General features: G+C 49.3%; 1 protein-coding gene across 1 annotated transcript in view; it reads left to right on the plus strand.

Moving 5' to 3' along the window:
• csmd3b (CUB and Sushi multiple domains 3b) overlaps positions 1-20,104 on the plus strand; it is a 421,904-nt gene that overhangs the window by 393,364 nt on the left and 8,436 nt on the right. The window contains exons 58-64 of the mRNA XM_048993485.1: positions 2,586-2,768; positions 4,001-4,177; positions 7,232-7,411; positions 12,965-13,138; positions 14,354-14,527; positions 18,002-18,075; positions 19,693-19,804. Coding sequence (XP_048849442.1) covers positions 2,586-2,768; positions 4,001-4,177; positions 7,232-7,411; positions 12,965-13,138; positions 14,354-14,527; positions 18,002-18,075; positions 19,693-19,804 — 1,074 coding nt within the window. The remainder of the gene's footprint in view (positions 1-2,585; positions 2,769-4,000; positions 4,178-7,231; positions 7,412-12,964; positions 13,139-14,353; positions 14,528-18,001; positions 18,076-19,692; positions 19,805-20,104) is intronic.

The following is a 20,104-nucleotide window of genomic DNA, read 5'->3' on the forward strand; positions in this document are numbered from 1 at the left end:
TGCTGTTGGATGTCTTCTAACTTCCATGGACGGGTGTGCTTTGTGGTCCTTGCCGGTGCCGTTGCCGGTGCATGTCTTAGAGGCCCCCTGTGTCGTCTCACCCCAGCGGGGCACCTGCTCATTAAGAGAACATTTTTCACACAGATGGGGGGTAATTATCACAGCGGGAGGGGTGTAGGGACATAAGAAGGTGGGACTGGCATGCTTTTGTTGGCACTGTAAGTGGTGACCATCTCAGTACCTCCAAATTCCAGACTCTGTCTCCATCTCGTCCCGCCCTGAGACTGTGACACCCCCCCGCCCCCCCCCGACCCACCCGATGGACCCGTCTCCCTCAGAGCCAATGTGCACAGACACCGCTGTTCATCCGTAAAATCGCCGTCAAGCACGAAGCGAAATGCCACTGAAATCCCACTCAGTGCAGGACTCCCTGACCTGGAAAACAGATTCTGGCATGGTGGGGGGCTCCATGCCCTCTCCTCCTCCTTACAGACACTGACCCTTTAGACGCCCTTCAATTTACTCTTGTCTACGGACCCTGGGGTGTGTGTGTGTGTGTGTGTGTGTGTGTGTGTTTGTGCACACGCACATGTAGTCACATGGTTGATATACAATGACATCAGACAAAGATTATAAAGTGGCTAATTACTGTTGCATCGATCATTTTTCGATTTGTCTTCATCTCTTGGCGCAACATGGTTTGCACACTCACCCAAACATCGATTTTGTTTTTCTTAACACACTCTGCCCCTGAGTCAGGCATACAGGCAGGTGGCTGGGGGGTCACTGGGGCTGCGGTGACCCCATGGTCCCAGTCCGGAGCAGTACCCTGGCCCCAGACTCCTGTAATTACTCTTCGTTGTTTTCCCAACACTGGCTGTTTTCCCTGTAACCCCCACCATTAGGGAGGAATCCTAACTGCTTTGAAAGGTTCTGTAATTCCTGCAGGAGTATGCAACCGGGCCGTGCTTCTTATTCAGCACCAAGCTGCACGTGTCCCAGTTAGCACGATCCCGGGGGCCACCGAGCGCAGACCGACTGCGATTCAGAGTCACGCCAAAACATCCCAAACGTGTCTCAATTACGGAGGCACCTGTCAGCGGCTGGGTGCAGCTCAGCGGGTTCCGTCCGTTTCCGAGTGGAATGGGGGGTTTCTGTATCACATGAGGCCGGACCGGTCCAGCCTGGGTTCCCCCTCTGCCTTATGATGATGTCAGTTGTGTATCACTGTGAGAGAAGAGTCTGTACTGTCGCTTTAAGTCCTGCACCCTGGCCACCTCCCCAGCTTAATCCCACATCCCATAGCTGCGGCATAACCAGAATGTCCTCCTGGGGGGGCACCAGGATGTTCGAATTGCGTCAGAGGTCTTTGGGGGTTCTCCAGTTGGTAAAACCTGTCCACCAGTGGAGGGTTCTGTTGAATCACTGATATTTGTTCAGAATCTGTCAGGAGGCCACATGATTTTTAACACGTCCAGATGATTAGTCATTTGTCCCTGCCCCCCTTTGGCTGTGTAACCTCGTCCCCACCCCTCGTCTCAGGTTGGCACCGCCCTTAAACCTTAATCAGCAGTTCGATTGACCGCCGTGTCTGCTGGCTGACGGCGTGTTCTGGGCACACAGGTGCCAGGTGACACACCTTCCCCAGACCCAGTCAGCTTCTCTGAGTCTCAGGGTTAAACCGGTATTCAGGCTGAGTAACGATGTCTAATTAGGCTCCTCCCTAGGCGTTCGTTAAAACAGGCCCTGCTCGTGCTCGCCACCTGGCAGCCAGTGGCTGTACTGCAGGTATTTTCTGTTGGCTGGGCGGTCCGGCCCCTGGAGAGGGGGCTGGTCCCCTTGGGCCGGATGAAGCCGAAGCTGGAGACAGCCGCTGTCCCACAGTGACAAGCAGAAAGTAAGTCTCACCCGGCTGTGACACACAGATCTCGCTTTCAAGGAGAGCTAAGGTAGGATCTGAGCCTAAAACAGGCCTGTTTATGCATTAATAAGTACAGGAAACAGCCTGTAGCTCTCGTATCAGCTTCTGAAATCCATCCCCTGGGTCCCCAACAGGCAACATCTACCTGCAGCTGCAAAACAAGTGGGCTTTCGCCGTTTCCTGAACCAGCTCTTCTTAAGGTTGCCGCGCAGAAAGTTACTGCAGTATTTCCTCGTGCTAATTACGGATAATACTTGGTAGTGCTCAAATAAAGTACCCAAGTACACTCAGAAATTAAATTCACTGAGTATTTATATGTGTATTTTCCCACGCAGTCTGGATGGTGCTCCTGCCACCACAGTACGCTTAACAGCTTGCAGTTTCTAGAAAGTGCCAATTCAACTGATGTATCCTCCCTGAAGACGGACGATCGCAATTCGCATGCCGCGGGGTCGCATTTGACGGGGAAGTCAGTGGCCTACGTGATGTATCAGAAATATCAATTTCCTCCCACGCAGAACTGGAATATGACAAGATTCCAATATCCGAGCCGAGTGCTCAACAGGATAACGAACCAGCAGTAGGGGAAATGGGTTCCCGATTTCTGGAATATTCCCCTGCTGAAAAGCGTACGGCTGACCTTTGCCCCCTTCCCTCCGCACAGGCGACTCGTCCGGAACCTGCGGGGACCCCGGCACCCCATCCCACGGCAGCAGGGATGAGAGTGACTTTAAGGTCCGCAGCAAGGTTCGCTTCAGCTGTGCCACGGGCTACACGCTGTACGGCTCCGCCGAGCGCGTCTGCTTCGCCAACGGCACCTGGTCGGGGAGGCAGCCCGCCTGCAAACGTGAGCCGCCTCCTACAGGCACACACATGTAGCGATAACAAATTTCCACACTTCCTGTTCTCGGTAATCCTGCCTTGCACCGTGCAGCCCACCTGCTGTGAGATGATCTGGACTAGTGGCTCGGTTTATTTGGTAGTAGCGGTTAGCAGTCAGGGGCTTAGGGATGTATGTAGGGGCGGGGCTGAAAGCTGATTGGCCCCTGGACTGCCCAATCCCTGCCACTCGCCATTTCCAAACATATCATTGGCTAGCAGTAAGGTTGATCCCCTTTGCATAAATTATGGCCCTCTTATTCTCCCCATTAAAAAACAAAACATCCTATATTTGCCCCAGTCTCCACCCACTCTCACGCCTGCTGCACCCTGAAAGGCATCCCGGCCCTCTTTGAAGCTTGTTTATCTCCCTGGTGGCAAGTGCGTTTTTCGATCTAGTCTCCCGCTGAGCCAGAACGCGGCATTTTCTCAGCCTCGGTCCGCAGACCACTTTTGAAAGGCAGACTTTACACGCTTGGTGTGTCCTCATGCGTGTCCCCAACAGCACGGGGACGCATTCAGGATGACATCTAAATGGGTCGGATACAGACACCCATCACCCACCTCACCTCGCCCCAACCTCAAGCTCCTCCCGTTTTTAGCGGGAACGTGCTTGTCATACACATTTCCGTTCTGCTGCCGCAGTTTAGCTTTGCAGTTAAATAGATTAACAGATTGTTAACTCACTGGCTCTGGGGGTCTGCAATCTCTACGATTTAGCCCCCCCGCACCCCACCCCAGGCCTTTTATCTTTGATCTAAAATCTTTTCCCGTCCTGTCATCCTCTCCTCCTCCAGCCTCCAAAAACAGACGCTTCGCTTATTTCCACCTCTCCCGTAGCAACTGTGTCCCTGGCTATTCTTAGATGTTTATAAATGTACTAATTTTTTTGTTTTTTACGCTTCTCTTTGCCTTTTAATTTCAATTCTCCCCCCACTTTTTGTTTCCTCCTCTGAATTCCTCTTGCATTTCCCGACACAAACAGGGAGACTGTAGAGCAGTGTCAGTCATGAAAAGGTCGATCTGAATGACGGCAGCCTCCCTGGTGGCGCAGCGTAAACGCTCCCCGATTGCAGATCGGTGCTCCTCTGCATGTGCACAGATACTTTTGCTTCTAGAGGGCAGACTCTGCTTCGACAGCATGTGGCTTGTTGCATGTGAGTGACTGTCTGACCAGGGTGGGCCCATTCCCCCATGCAGCGGTTCCGTGTGGGAACCCCGGCACACCCAGCAACGGCCGTGTGTTCCGCCTGGACGGCACCAGCTTCTCCCACTCCGTCATCTACTCCTGCATGGACGGCTACATCCTCTCCGGCTCGTCCACACGCCAGTGCCTGGCCAACGGCACCTGGTCCGGCAGCGCCCCCAACTGTACCAGTAAGTATCCCGCACCCCGCACTCCGGCTACTGGAGATTCAGATCTCATCCGACCGGCAAGTGGGAAACCTTTCTTCTGGAAAATGATGGTGTCGAAGCCGTACACAGAAGGGGTCAGGGGTTCCCAGGGAAGAAGGGTGTCATTTAATAAATCAGCCAGTCCTGGGCATCGCTCATAAAAGGAGCTCCATTGATCTCATGAATTATAGTCTTGAAGTTATTTGGACAGAGAAGTTGAAAGGGAATGGGAGAGCGGGGTTCTGTAAGGATTCCCAAGGATGGGCACAGAAATGAAGAGAGGATGAGGTCAAAGGACGCCATGGCAACCACTTCTCCAGGAAGTCGATCGAAACGCCCCCCCCCCCCCTCACGCGGCCTGTCATGCCTCTGCATGCATTCATGAATCTGCACCATCACATGAAGGAATCCGTGCCGCTTAAACTTCTACCCGGCGCCGCGCAGATTAGTCTCGTTTTGTTTGTACTGTATCATATACAGTTACTTGGAACCTCGATGGAAAACGTGTAACCTGCTGATTGGGCTGCAGAATGAGTCTGTGGGATTGTGGTCAATATCAGAAAAGGGTCTGATTTGATTTCCTCAAATAAAATTTTCATAATTGTTCCCCCAGCTGAGCGATTCCTCATCCCGTTTTATTCTGGCAAGCCCTCCTTCCCGCATCCATCTAGACGATCTCCCTGCCTCTCACCTTGGCCCCCGTCACGTAGGCATGCTGCCGGTAACTTTTGGGAGGAGGAGCCGGCGGTGTGCAAGCGGCTGACAGGTCTTAAGGCGGCGTTTACCCCGCCTGGCTGACTCACGCCGTCCCGCGGCGCCGGTCGCTGAGAGAGCTGAACCGGAGGCTGAGATTGTAAACGCTGGCTGTGCCCGATGAACACAAACACACGAATGTGCACAAACGAGGGTTGAGGTGGAGTGTCGCGGCGAGCGAGCCGCTCACTCCGTCTGCGCTGCACTTAGCGGTGGGGGGGCCGCACAGAGCCTGAGCTGGAATTGTTTTTTTTTTTTAGCGTGCCACTAAAGTAGCTCAGCGCCCCCTCAAGCGTGAATCGAACTTCCCTGCTATCCTGGGCAACCCAGGACCCGGGAAAATCCGTTCGTCCGGCTGGGTGTTTCCTCCGTAACCGAAGTGCGTTCTCCATCCTTTCGCCAGCGCTAAGTTACCGTTACCGGGCTACGGAGACGGACCCCTAAGCACCAAAGCAGACGTGTAATAAAGCCGGACGTTTACGCGAAGGCAGGTTACGCCCATGTCTGGGATGGAGGTGCCGCGAGATTAATGCTGCTGTAATTGGAGAACAGTAGAGTGCTGGTCAGAGTGTGAACCATAAATAATACAAGCACTTCTAATAACCTACTGATAATACAAATAAATCATCTTTATATTGCGTCCTTGATTGTGTAAAAACTGTTCAAATAGAAGTCCGCCATATTTCTTTTGGCCTTGCCAACCTATTAAATTGAAAAGTGTTAAGTTGCTCGGCCTGCACATAATTCGAGGCCTCGCGATATAGCCAAACCCTTAGTATAACTGTATAAACCTGGTTTATTTGGTCTGTTGCTTTTGCTGCTGAGGGATTTCTAATACTAAGATATTCTCAGCTTTCTACAACATTGCATGAAAGGCCTATTCAATTAATATGGCATCAGCTATTCTTGCCTGTTTAGCCACCCCGACAGCCTGATTGGGTGGAGGTACAGTAGTCTATTCCACCACCTATATCTGTGAAAATGCTCATGTTTTCCCACACAGAATTCATAAAGGGTGGCAGCAAGCTGAATGAACTGTACTTCCTTTTGCAATTACTTGCTGCATTAGACTGATAGTGGACCAACTCTATTGTGATTGGTGGGTGTTAACAATGTGGTCGTATCTGATTGGCTGGAGCCACAGGAATCACTGAGCAAAACGGCAAAATGGATAGGATATGGCAGCTTGCCAATAGTTCTGTTCCTCTGAGTAAACCAAAGGAATCTCCGTGTTTCTCATAATCCGCGGGCATCCCCAGTCCAACCTCTGCTCGTCCCCTGCCGGGGTCAGTGAGGCCGTCCCCTGGGCAGCAATGAGTTAATCCTGACATAACCCATTTATCTTATGTTAATCCAGTCCTGCCTGTAAAAATCACCTGTTTCCCTTTTCTCTTACTCTTAATCTTCCCATTCAGGTGGGCCCCACAGACCAACATCTCTGTGTGTTTTTATACTGAGAAGCATTGTAACATTTGACCTTGTCTGGTAGCGTGTGCAAATCATAGATTCATGAGTCACCTACATGATCAATTTTAAAACACTTATTGTTTTTTTTTTTTTCCTTCTTCAAAGCCCACCCTCCCAATAAGTCATTTTGAAACATAGGCATTAAAACAGCTTAGAGGAAAATTACTTTCTCCGTGCCGGATCTGCCCTCGGCTCCTCTCAGACACACCCAAATTTCCGAAACTCGAGACACTTCTCCTGGGCCATTTTCCCCTTTTTCATCCCGCGGAGACAAACGTAATTGTGAGAGATCTACAGGATTGATTACTGAAGTTAAACCTCTGGGACACCTATGAGAAAAGAGTTTGCCAGTTGGCGCCCATTGATTTCCCCCCCCCCCCCTATATAATGGTGAGATCTATCATTTTGAATGAAAAGCCCAATCTGGAGACATCTCGATCGCTGCATAAATATGTTGTTTGAGGTGATTTGTGAATCTGGCTTCCTGGGGTCTGTTTCTCCTGCCCTTTTATTTCACACAGTATTCCATACCTAAATGGGCAATAATCTTGTTTGTTGTGGTTTTCCAAACAGCTATTTTTTTCAAAGCTTACATTCTCTCTGAGTTGTTGAATACATGATTTGATATATTTAGTTTAAGTCATTATGCATTATAATTAGCACAGAGGGAAAATTAAACTAAGCAGGCCTGAGAATTTCATAATTGCTGTACAAACAGAAATGTGCGTGGGTCTTTTGTTCTGGAATGTTCTGGTGGAGCTCTGCAGATTCTCGCTGAGATTCCCTGGTTGCTCACACTGTTCTTCTGCCTTGTAGTGATCAACTGCGGGGACCCCGGAGTCCCAGCCAACGGGCTGAGATATGGTGAGGACTTCACCATCAACCAGAACGTCACCTTCGTCTGCCAGCCGGGCTACACGATGGAGCCTGCCAGCTCCGTGATCCGCACCTGCACCGGGAACGGCACATGGAGCGGCGTCATGCCCGCCTGCAAAGGTAGCCTCCAGCTCCTGTCCATGTGTGCGGGGGGGTAGGTAGCATTTTGGGACAATGTGCGGCCATTTGAGCGTCAAACGTAATGGGAAGCCCTCATTTTTTTTTTGCTCCTGGTTTAACTTGGATGCTCTTCACCACGTTAATCGCTCTACGAATTCTCCTTTCTTTGACTTGGCTCGATTAACCTTTCTGTTCTTGTTTCATCGCGGAAGTTCCGCTGCGGAGTATTTCAGCTTGGTCTCCATCTTTCTCGGCGCCCGAAGTTCGATAAACTTTTAATAAGCGTCTTTCACGCCATTGTCTGTGCCGCGCAGAATCGCTCACAGCGACGCCGGCAGCGATCTTTAAAACCTGCGGCGAGGCGGCAGCTCAGAACTCTGTGTAAACTGAGATCATGTGAAATGACATTTCCACAGGGCTCAATCCCATAGATAAGCACAGGGTGCGGGAGCCACGCTTATGGGGCGGGAAGGTAGCGTTTTGGCTGTGACCGTCGGCGCAGGCCGACTGACTGTGAGAGAGGGTCAGTTGTAGCCAGTATGTCTACTAGGGAGCAGCAGGGCCGATATATCTGGACGATCACCGCAGGAAGGAACTATGTGGTCGGTGATCGAAGTGGCAGTCTTGGGGCTGCCCTGTCTCCTTTCGTTTTGGCTGCCGACCATCCAGTAGCTTTGGCTGATACGGGCAAACTCTGCTGTCTCAGGATGGCAGCATTCCCTAATGTCACTGATGGGAAAGGTTAGGAAAGGCCTTCTCTTGTGCGTGAATGTAGGGGGCAGGTATAGAGGGTAAGCAAAACTCCAGCTCTGGTGATGTCCTTCGGGTGCTTTCGACTCCTGGGTGACCTGGGGAGTGCACGTCAGGAGTGGACATGTGGATATGTGCCCCCCCCACCCCCACTCCACCCTGTGGTGCCTGACAGAGTGGCTGTCACTGTAGCCATCCCATAAGCAATCCCTGAGCACCCCACCCTCAGAACAGCCTGCTCCGTTCACAGGGTTTTACAGATGGGCATTACCGCCTACTTCCTCCCTAATTCCATTACGGGGTGTGCATCAGGGCCCTCTGAGTCTCTGGGTCGTCCCCGGTGTGGAATGGGGCATGGCAGTCTGTTCCCTCCTAAGCTGATTTAACTTAATCCTCATCCTTGTTCTCCGTCCTGGCCTGCTGTCTTTCACTGAACTCTTTAGTTTTTCCTGGGGCAGAAAGCATTTTCCGGAGGCAACCGGCTACATCCCACGAATTACGGTAGAAGGGCTACCTCTGTGAGCAGCATGTCCTGCAAGGTTTTTTATTTTTTTATGGCAGAACCAATGTGTAAGACTCTGCGTGGGTGTTCTCTTATTGTACGGCAAGATGGGAGGGGGCCACTCAGGTTTAAGAGGGGGCGGGTGCATCCGCACAGGAATGGCTCGTTTTCCACGTTTGACCACCTCGACAGGGAGAATCTGCCACATCCAATCCTGTATTTCCCATCTAGTACAGTGCCGCTGTGGAGAGGCAAAGTCGCTGCTCTTCTCTGGTCCCCGGAAGGTCAGATGAATAATCCTCACAAGCGGGCTCAGCATTATGGCGGCCTTCGCCAATGCCCCGATATCTGTATTCATTGTAATCTGCTTACTGGTGCCAGTTCTGCTCATTTGATCACGTCCCTTGCCTGCAGTGTAATTACTCGCATTTGGGGAATCCAGTCATTGTCTTACTTTCAGCCAGATTCGCTTGGTTTTCCCATCTTCTCCTCCTCTTAACTGGAGGGTTTGTGTACTGAAGCCTCTCCCTAAATGAGTACCTGGGTACGCAGCACATAGTATCACGCCTGACAGCCATGCTCTCCAGCTCACGGGGAAGCCGTCATACATGTTAATGTCATATTAAGGGCGACTGACTTCACATGTCTGTGTTCTACTGTGAAATCTGGGCCCCCTAGGGAGTCACCTCTCTCTCTCTCTCTCCCTCTCTCTCTCTCTCTCTGCCCCTCTCTCTCTCTCTCTCTCTCCCTCTCTCTCTCTCTGCCCCTCTCTCTCTATCTGTCATAAAAACACAAGAAATTTACAAACGAGAGGAGGCCATTCGGCCCATCAAGCTCGTTTGGGGAGAACTTAACTAATAGCTCAGAGTTGTTAAAATCTTATTTTGCTCTGATTTAAAGGAACCCAGGGTTTTAGCTTTCGCTACACTAGCAGGAAAACTATTCCATACTCTAACTACATGCTGTGTAAAACATGCTTACTCAAATTCCTTTGAAAAAATGCTTCCTTTGACTTGTGTTCTCTACTGTAAGCAGTATGAATTTCATTTTCAATTATAAGGCCCTTACTACCCTGCAAATTAGTGATTTCAGCTTTTAGAGCTCTTTTGGAGTTAAAATATTGGAAGAAACTTTTATTGTCATCCTTAGCCTCCAGTGCGATCTTTCTTTCTACAGGGTGGGCCATTTATATGGATACACCTTAATAAAATGGGAATGGTTGGTGATATTAACTTCCTGTTTGTGGCACATTAGTATATGTGAGGGGGGAAACTTTTCAAGATGGGTGGTGACCATGGTGGCCATTTTGAAGTCGGCCATTTTGGATCCAACTTTTGTTTTTTCAATAGGAAGAGGGTCATGTGACACATCAAACTTATTGGGAATTTCACAAGAAAAACAATGGTGTGCTTGGTTTTAACGTAACTTTATTCTTTCATGAGTTATTTGCAAGTTACTCTTTGTTAACAGCCATTGACATGTCGCAGAGGTTAACACATGAGGAGCGGATAGAAATTGTGTTGATGTCTGGTGAATGCAGTAACCGGGTCATTGTAGCTATTGGTCTGACACTAACCCACATTGGATAGATCCCTCCAAGACTGTTGGAACAAAAAAATTGATGGTATGGTGTGGTGTATGGGGTCCAAAGATAGTGGGGCCATTCTTCATCAATGGAAACCTCAAGGCCACTGGATATGTGAAATTGCTACATGATGATGTGTTTCCCTCTTTATGCACTGAAGCTGGCACGTTCCCTGAGTTTTTCCAGCAAGATGGTGCACCACCACATTATGGGTGTCAGGTCCCAGTATTCCTAGATGAACAGTTTCCTGGAAAGTGGATTGGTCGTCGTGGGCCAGTTTAATGGCCCCCAAGGTCTCCCGATCTGACCCCCTTAGACTTTTATCTTTGGGGTCATCTGAAGGCAATTGTCTATGCTGTGAAGATACGAGATGTGCAGCACCTGAAACTACGGATACTGGAAGCCTGTGCTAGCATTTCTCCTGTGGTGTTGCTATCAGTGTGTGAAGAGTGGGAGAAGAGGGTTGCATTGACAATCCAACACAATGGGCAGCACACTGAACACATTTTATAAGTGGTCAGAAACTTGTAAATAACTCATGAAAGAATAAAGTTACGTTAAAACCAAGCACACCATTGTTTTTCTTGTGAAATTCCCAATAAGTTTGATGTGTCACATGACCCTCTTCCTATTGAAAAAACAAAAGTTGGATCCAAAATGGCCGACTTAAAAATGGCCACCATGGTCACCACCCATCTTGAAAAGTTTCCCCCCTCACATATACTAATGTGCCACAAACAGGAAGTTAATATCACCAACCATTCCCATTTTATTAAGGTGTATCCATATAAATGGCCCACCCTGTATATTCCTCTCAGATTATATAATGTTATTTTTTTAACTCAACCTGTAGACATAGATACTGCAGCTTTACTTTGAAATTAGTATAATATAGTTAGTATACTTTATTCATAAGTTCCTTAGTAAACCACCTTGGTAGTGGTTAACTAGATTTAGTCTTGCTGGTAACAGGAATGAAGTCCTCTTGCAGTTGCAACAATGATCTTTTAAAAAAATCCAATCCCTCTTCAACCGTTTTGCTATTTAACTCCATCCAGTTTACAGTTTCTGGTTTCAGTCTTATACCATTAAAGTTAGCCTTCCTAACATTGTATACTTTTGTTTTGCACTTTGCTTTTTGGACAATAAAATTTACCTCAAATTTAACCATGTTATGATCACTACCATCCAGTGGTTCTAAAACCTCTAATTTTACATTCCTTTCCTGGTTATTACAGAAAATAAGATTGTCTGTCTCACTGTCTGCCCCACTCTCTATCTGTCTGCTGTCTCTCTCTATATCTGTCTGTCTCTCTGTCTGCCCCTCTTTCTATCTGTCAGTCTCTCTGTCTGTCAGCCTCTTTGTCTGCCCCTCTCTATCTGTCTGACTGTCTCTCTGTCTGCCCCCTCTCTGTCTGCCCCTCTCTCTATCTGTCTGTCTCTCTGTCTGCCTCTCTCTATCTGTCTGACTGTCTCTCTGTCTGCCTCTCTCTCTATCTGTCTGTCTCTCTGTCTGCCCCCTCTCTGTCTGCCTCTCTCTCTTTGCCTGTCTGCCTCTCTCTCTCTCTGTCTGTCTCTCTGTCTGCCTCTCTCTCTATCTGTCTGTCTCTCTGTCTGCCTCTCTCTCTATCTGTCTGTCTCTCTGTCTGCCCCCTCTCTGTCTGCCTCGCTCTCTTTGCCTGTCTGCCTCTCTCTCTTTATCTGTCTGTCTCTCTGTCTGCCTCTCTCTCTATCTGTCTGTCTGTCTCTCTGTCTACCCCTCTCTGTCTGCCTGTCTCTCTTTGTCTGTCTGCCTCTCTCTCTTTGTCTGTCTGCCTCTCTGTCTACCCCCTCTCTGTCTCCCTCTCTCTCTCTCTGTCTCTCTCTCTCTATCTGTCTTTCTGTCTCTCTGCCTGCCCCCTCTCTGTCTGCCTCTATCTCTATCTGTCTGTCTCTCTGTCTGCCTCTCCATCTGGCTGTCTGTCTGTCTGTCTCTCTGTCTGCCCCATTTCTGTCTGCCTCTCTCTCTATCTGTCTGTCTGTCTCTTTCTGCCTCTCTCTGTTTATGCTGGTGGATGTTAAGGAGGTTTTTTGGGACTCTATTATTTCTTAGGTGAATAAATCCGGCCTGCTTGCAGCCACAAGTGCACGTGGATGTGTAAATCTCACAATCACAATATTAATACAGAGCTTGGATATTTATCCTGCATTTGTTCACATTATTTCAGAAACCCTCTGACGAAACTGTAAGCACTGACAGCTCTGTCAAGACTTGTGCTTCTTTCGTGGATTTAAATGAAAGGATTCATTACCTCCGAACGCTCTTTTATAATCTGCTGGATCTATCATTAATCAACAATTGATTTCCCTGGCTTCCAGACCTTACTCGCAGGAAACACAACGCGGTAGACATCAGTCGAATGCCGTTACCTGTAACACACTCATTCGGCAGGTTTACCATACGCTACGGACACCGGTTAGCATGCCCAGTGCGTGGCCTGGCTAACCGCAGACATCAGCTGACTCATGCAGTTACCCACAGATGATAGCCCTTCCTTTCTCCTTTTTTTATGAAGCAAACGGAGTCCGTGACCAGGCACTGGCTCAGACTGAGTCATGGCCACCCACGGTCCCTCAGACAGCTGCTCGCAGCGTTCACTTGTTGTCCCTGCTGTTCCGCTTCAGCGAAGCATTTTAAAAGAGTCACTGAAGCCGATTCTGTCCCCCTCCCCCTCAGCTGTCACCTGCGTGGCCCCCCTGCCCATCTCTAACGGCATCCTGGAGGGCACCGACTTCGAGTGGGGCACCAGCGTGAGTTACAGCTGCACACCAGGCTATGAGCTCTCCTTCCCCGCCATCCTCACCTGCGTGGGCAATGGCTCCTGGAGCGGCGAGGTGCCCCAGTGCCTGCGTGAGTAGCCCCGCCCACGTGGCGGTCGTCATGACAGCAACCGGAATGCCTTTGACTGGTGGACTCGAGGCAGCGTATCGGTAGGAACAGGATCTGTCATGAATCTTTTCAGCCACCTCGAAGCCTTACCGTTACAGTGATGTGGCGTGCTCTAGGCAGTTAACTGAATTATGGGTCGTGCGAGTCTTGTTTTGTCCATGAGCAATTATCGGTTAATGCGGCATTTAAAATGAGGCCACCTGCAAGATCTGTAAACAGCAGGTGGATGCTGATGGAAATAATGCACCCATTTGATATGGGACCATCATACCACATGATGTGCTGCATATGTCTGCAGCATGGGTGTGGTCTGATGACAGCAGCAGTGCATTATAGCCATTCGCATAACACGCTTACACTGGGGTTATCCTAAGTGCAGAATATTTTGTCTCTGTGTTGCTTTCTGAAGTTGTATTTTTTAAATTTACCCTGTGGCCAAAATAATAACTCACATGTTGGAACAGGGTTTATAAAGGACGTGGCAGAAGGCACATATACAAAGTGAAATAAATCCCATTAAAATATTACTCATACTGCAGCAGAATGCTAATTATGCAGTTACCATTTTAACACTCTTATTTATCTGTGTATTAGATTACTTAGTTATGTTAAATAAAATCTCTCTTTCTGATAGGGTATTCATGTTATTGAAGGCTTGAAATTTCTTCAGAGAAATAGCTGGGCTCAGAGCAGGTTAATTATGGATTATGAAATTGTAATTTTCCTTAAAAAGCCCGCATTCACACCAAGCGGCGACAGCCCAGAAAGGATGAAACTCTTCAGCTGAATGAAAGCACAGCGTTGGCTTTGTAGTGTTTTTTTTTTTTTTTTAATCTTGACAATGTATCTATTATTCATCAAGAAAAGTCAAGCTTGTACTCCTGGTTTGCAGACTCGGGAGTCTGCCTGCTCGATTCATTATGCATGAGGCTGCTGTGAAATCAGACACTTAGCATTGATTTTCCCTGAGTACACCCTATTGTTTCCGGGACAGTAGCTCGGCACGGGGGCAGCATCGAAACGGGGAGGTGATGGCTGGCCGATGCAGCTTCCTGTCCTAAGTTCGCAAGCGTGTAGTTCCACAGGAGCAGCTGATGAGGGCGCTTTCAGGCAGCTATGGCCCCGCGTATGTCTGGCTCTGCTCTACCTGCCATGCCTTTCCTGTCCTCCCCACAGCCAAGTTTTGCGGGGACCCAGGCGTGCCGGCCCATGGCGTGAGAGAAGGTCGGAGTTTCATCTACCAGTCGGAGGTGTCCTTCAGCTGCAGCGCCCCCTACATCCCGGTGGGCTCCACCACACGCATCTGCCAGGCTGATGGCACTTGGAGTGGATTCCAGCCACGCTGTATAGGTACCTCACTGCATTATGCTATGCCAGATAGCTGTATAGGTACCTCACTGCATTATGATATACCTATAGCTGTATAGGTACCTCACTGCATTATGCTATGCCAGATAGCTGTATAAGTGCCTCACTGCATTATGATATACCTATAGCTGTATAGGTACCTCACTGCATTATGATATACCTATAGCTGTATAGGTACCTCACTGCATTATGCTATGCCAGATAGCTGTATAAGTGCCTCACTGCATTATGATATACCTATAGCTGTATAGGTACCTCACTGTTATGATATACCTATAGCTGTATAGGTACCTCACTGCATTATGCTATGCCAGATAGCTGTATAAGTGCCTCACTGCATTATGATATACCTATAGCTGTATAGGTACCTCACTGCATTATGATATACCTATAGCTGTATAGGTACCTCACTGCATTATGCTATGCCAGATAGTTGTATAAGTGCCTCACTGCATTATGCTATACCTGTAGCTGTATTGGTTTCACATTGTATGAATTTTGCATTTTATTATACCACATTGTAGCCATGTAGGTCCCTTCTCAAAAGCAGTGGCATTGAATTGCTTTAGCAGACTGCTGAATTTAACTGATGCTTTAGAAATGGCAGATGGTGTGTGGGTATTAAAACATATGCATCTCTGTTTGCATAAGCTAGTGTGTCATAGGTGAGGACATCTGTCTCTAGGAAGAGCTTCCCGCTTATCTTTCTTCTTTCCAGTTCAGTTTCACTTTCCCCAGTCCCAAGGTGCTGTTTGTCAGTCACATCCCTCAGCGTAGCAGCATCCTGCTTGTTACGGGCGTGTTGCAGAGGGATGACACATTGTCCTTCGCTGCAGTCTTTTCCCCGGCTCTGTCTATCCCTTGTTCTCCCCCCTGTGCCCCGAATTGCATCACGTTCGCTTCACTCCAGCATGTGCTCCTGACAGCCAGTGGCTATTTTTCACAAGGTTCTGTGCGTCTCGGCCGAATGGATGCATCAGGGATACCGAGGGGATGGGGCCGTACTGTAATCACCGCAGAGGTCACCGGGGTCATGGCCGCAGCTGTTTTCCTCGTGCCTGTTTGCTTCTGGCTCACCGCACCTCTTTTGCTAATACCCCAAGATCATGGAAATGATTGCCTGTGTCCAGCTGGTCACGTGACCTGCGTCATGTGATATCCCAGTGCATTTATAATTTATACTCATGGAGAAGCCAGCTGAGTTTAATGGGAAGCTCAGAGCCTGGTGATCCGATCACTATGGCACTTTAGGTATGATCAGCCAGTTCCAGAAACCCTTCAATCAGCTTGACCTCTCTTTTGTTCCAATTAAGTCACGTGTTGCCACCTTGGTGCTCAGCATCAGAATCGAAATCAGGCGCCAAGCTAAGTACGACTCGTGAGAGGGGAGATGTGAGCACTCATTAGTTGCCATTACAAGGTTGCTGAGACAAGAACAGCAATGGACCGTGCAGAGTTAGCGGGTGCTCTTAGCCGGGCCCCCTGAAAAGGGCTCAGCCCAGTTCTCATCTGCAGTCAGGGCAGGCAGTGGGAGGGACACCCCTGCCTGGAACATCGCGGCCCAGAATGTGAGAGATAAAAACCAGAGACTCGTTCGGTGTACAGAGTGTGACTGGAACAAAACCTAAACCTGAAAAGGTCTACGGATACAGGTCTTCCTTTGCAAGCACATGCAAATAGGATGCATGTGTCCTGTTAGTCTGGGGACTCTTGCTTAGATGGGCTCCCCGTTAGCCGGATTCTCTGAAATTCGATTCCGGAAAACTTTTGACATTTCCACGCAGGTGCACAGTCTTCCGGCCTTGGTACTCTATGAAGGTTCAGTCCATGTGTCCAGCATTTCATTATTGATTGGATTATTCAAATGACCGGGCAGGCAGATCCTAAGCAATTCCTTTTAGGGGCGACTGAAGAAAAAGGGAGGGGGGTCCGCGAGGGAAATCAGAGCACGGATGTGAGAGGCTTACCGATGCTTCATGGATAGACCCTGAACTCCTTCCTTTCATCACCCATGGTGCACTTTCTTACTGACAGCAAGCAGAGGCTCTCCAATATGATTCGGTGTCTGGCATTAAAGGGGATACGGTCACAGTAACTTTGCTCATTACGTGTTGATTCTTTATGTATTAAATGCTGAACCGTGAGAGCACATCAGATAAGATAAGCATAAGAAAAACAGCATCTGTCACGATCGTTAAGTTTTCCATGAGCCTGTTTGTTTGTTTGAGAGAAGGACGGACAGCGTGCCGAATAAAAACAGTCTGTTTTTTAGCCGTTCGTCCGAGCAAACGAGTGTCGGTTGTTTTGGAGGCTCCGGGCACGTTAATTTATCTCGGCCCTGTTAGCGAGAGGCTAAATGTCCACTGCTCCACACCTAAATCCTGTCCGTTCTCCTGGGGATGATTACCGGCAGAAAGATGAGCCTCCTGAGCTCAGCTGCTCAGGGCCGTCCTGCTTGCCCGTTAGCCTCGGCCACTCGGGGCTCATCCCACACACTGGTAGGCGCTGGGCTGCTGTGCCACTCTCAATTCTCTCGTGTCAGGTGCATGACCAGTACTGTACTGCTCATGAGCTGAGCAAGTCTTCTATCATAGTCTGGACCGTCCCCACGGCAACAGGCGCTGCGACTCGGAAGTGCTCCCGCTGTTACCGCGGTGATGGGCCGCAAGCCAGCTGCGCGGAAGTCTAGCTCGTCTCACAAAGCGTCGCAGGCTCGCCCTGCCTGTACGCCCGGGTCCTGAACACACACACACACACAGAGTCACGGCTCAGCGCGGGCCTGACGCCGTCCTGACCAGCCCGCTTTCAGCTTAGCTTAGCTTATGCTGATTATGCCCCGGACCGAGCGAGACTCTCTCCGGTTACACAGAGGAAAATCCTTTTCTCCTGACAGCCTAGCCATTTCACTGTGAAATAGCGGACATGGACACCTGGACACGATGTTTCCTCGTAGAAAGTGCTTTACGTCCTGTTGAGTTACGTTGAATGGGATGCGTGTGCGCGTGTGCGTGAGGGTTCGGTCTGTTTCCCATATCCACACAGGAACGCGCTGTCAGTCTCAGGAGATAACGGCGTTCCCCCGGAGATCGATGGGCATTTAGGGTGATCGACACGTGACTCTCCTGTGCTGCCTCAGCACAGCAGGGCTGACAAAAGCGCCCGGCGGTGTCTTAAGTTATGGCATTATATCGAACCTAGACTAGCGTGGCATGCCGGAGTATGTGCTTCACATGCCAATAAGGGGCACCAGGCAGCCTCCCCACCATAACACTGCCACCTACTGGGCTAGGGTGGGGTGGCTGCATAAGGTAGGGCCTTCGTAACCCCCTCCCGGGAAAAGCCTCCAGATTACCTCAGTGCATCATTACTATATGATCCATGTTCGACCATGCAGTGAAAATAAAGCAGGAAATCATTAATCTCTTTCTTCGTTGCTTTTTTGTTTTGTTTCCCAAGAACCAACCCGCACCACGTGTGAGAACCCAGGCACACCTCGCTACGGATCCCTGAACAGGACCTCCGGCTTCAAGGTATGGTCCGAGCGGCTACGCAAGCTTCCTGAGAGCGATGGCCGAGGCGTGCCCTTGGGCGACGAGGTGGAGAGAGGCAGTGATATATGGAGAGCGGTGATTGGCAGGTGGTTTCATCTCGCCTCTGTCAGCTGTGCAGTTCAGCTTGTCACTTCCTAAGAGGTGTGGAGGATTAAGTGATAGACTGTATAGTCATAACGACTTTCAGGGGCCTAGACACTGGGGGGGGGGGGGGGGCATCTCAGGAAAGATGGACCAGCCCCCCGTCCCCCCCAACCTTGATATTACTTAATATCTGATCGAAAAGAAAATCAGTGGTATTGCCCATGCCTGATTGGTAGGCACTGGTCAGGTGACTCACTTAGAATGCCATTCCTGTAGTCTGGCTTTGGGGGTGTGTCCCAAAAGACTGCAACATGGGTCTCATTCCCAACCAGCACCCAGTTTGAGACATGGCACCATGAGACCTCTCCAACCCAAGACAGACATCAGCGTCAAAAAGATGCTAGCTGAATTAGCCACCACCTATAGGTGTCTGCACCATAGTCGATCTCAGCGTTCTTATAAGGCCAGCAGTCACGGTTGTGTCGAGTGTACCCAGGATAACGGTAAAATATCAACCTCTTCTGGCACATAAATCACTTGTCTCAGCCGAAGTAGCGGAGGAAGGACTGGCTGTTCCACAGTGGTCTAATGATATTGAAGAACAGCAAGGGAGAGGCCACGTCCCGCAGATAAACCCTGTGTCCTATTACTTGTCAGCCCGCTTCATTGTGAGAGGAATGTATTAATCAATTAACGTGCGACAGCACTGTTATTCTGTGACGTCTTGCCATTCCATCCGTCCTGTTCTGTGACGGGCTATCAAACGAGCGTCCTTGTAGGTACGATATACTGAGCGTTTCTGAGTGCTGCGGGCCATGCAATCGACTAAGACGGTATAGAGCAATGAAGGGGATGAATACGGTTAATGTCCCTGTGTGTGTGTGTGTGCCTCAAGCTCTGCAAATAAATCTTTTAGCTTGTTGCGTCACAGTGGAATCTGCGGGAAGGCAGTGAGATCCTCCCTCCTGGAGATTCTGGAAGATCAGCTCCGAGTGTTTTTATTTTTTTATTTTTTTATTACCCCCGCTGAACTGCTCTACTGGTTTACGTTAGTCTTTGCTGGTAATGGGATCCCAGTAGATACACTGGTGAGTAACAGACTGCACTGTAATCAGCAGAGACCAATTATAAGTCTGAAGGTGAGTAAAGCACAAGTTGAGAGCAGTTAATAAGCTTTACTGGTTTGAACTGGTATTTTCAGAGTCAGTGTAATTTAGTAGAGTGTGTCAGTATATTACATGTAAGCTTCTGAAAATGTTGCTGTTATTATCTGGTACAAAGTTAAACGAGGAAACCATCTGCTCCTGGCCAGAATGTGAGTAGTGTTAGGAACACAGAAGGGAACGTAAGGAAGATGGCATCCGAGAAGCAGTGCTGTGTATTGACAGTACTGTTTTTCAGCTAAGCAGCATACACACATCGGCTGATTATACAGATGACGGCACATTAATGGAAATGTTTTTGGGGAAGACATGTGTCCAACACGGGGCTGCCTTCTCTCCTCCGCCGCAGGTGGGCAGCGTGGTGCAGTTCCAGTGCCAATCCGGATACCTTCTCCAGGGATCCACCACCCGGCTGTGCCAAGCGGACCTCACCTGGAGCGGGACGCAGCCCGAGTGCATCCGTGAGTCTCCCTCTATCGCACTCAGCCCGTCTGGGAGAAACGGACTGGCCGTGGGTGAGCCGGTTCCGTTGGGTTTTCCAAATCGGTACGCCCACACTCATGGCACCAGGAGCCTGCACCAGGCATGCTAAATGTATTTGTATTGCTTTGACACCGAACCAAACTGGAGCAAAAATGGAACAGGCAGAATAATCGGCGCCAAACTAAGCTGCAGAGGGATGTGTGTTCGAAATGTATTCCAGAACTAAGAATGATCATTCCAGAAGTACCACACATCCTTTGTGATCCAGGAACTGAGCA

This window comes from Brienomyrus brachyistius, chromosome 23, assembly GCF_023856365.1.
Source record: "Brienomyrus brachyistius isolate T26 chromosome 23, BBRACH_0.4, whole genome shotgun sequence".
NCBI classification, from domain to species: domain Eukaryota; kingdom Metazoa; phylum Chordata; class Actinopteri; order Osteoglossiformes; family Mormyridae; genus Brienomyrus; species Brienomyrus brachyistius.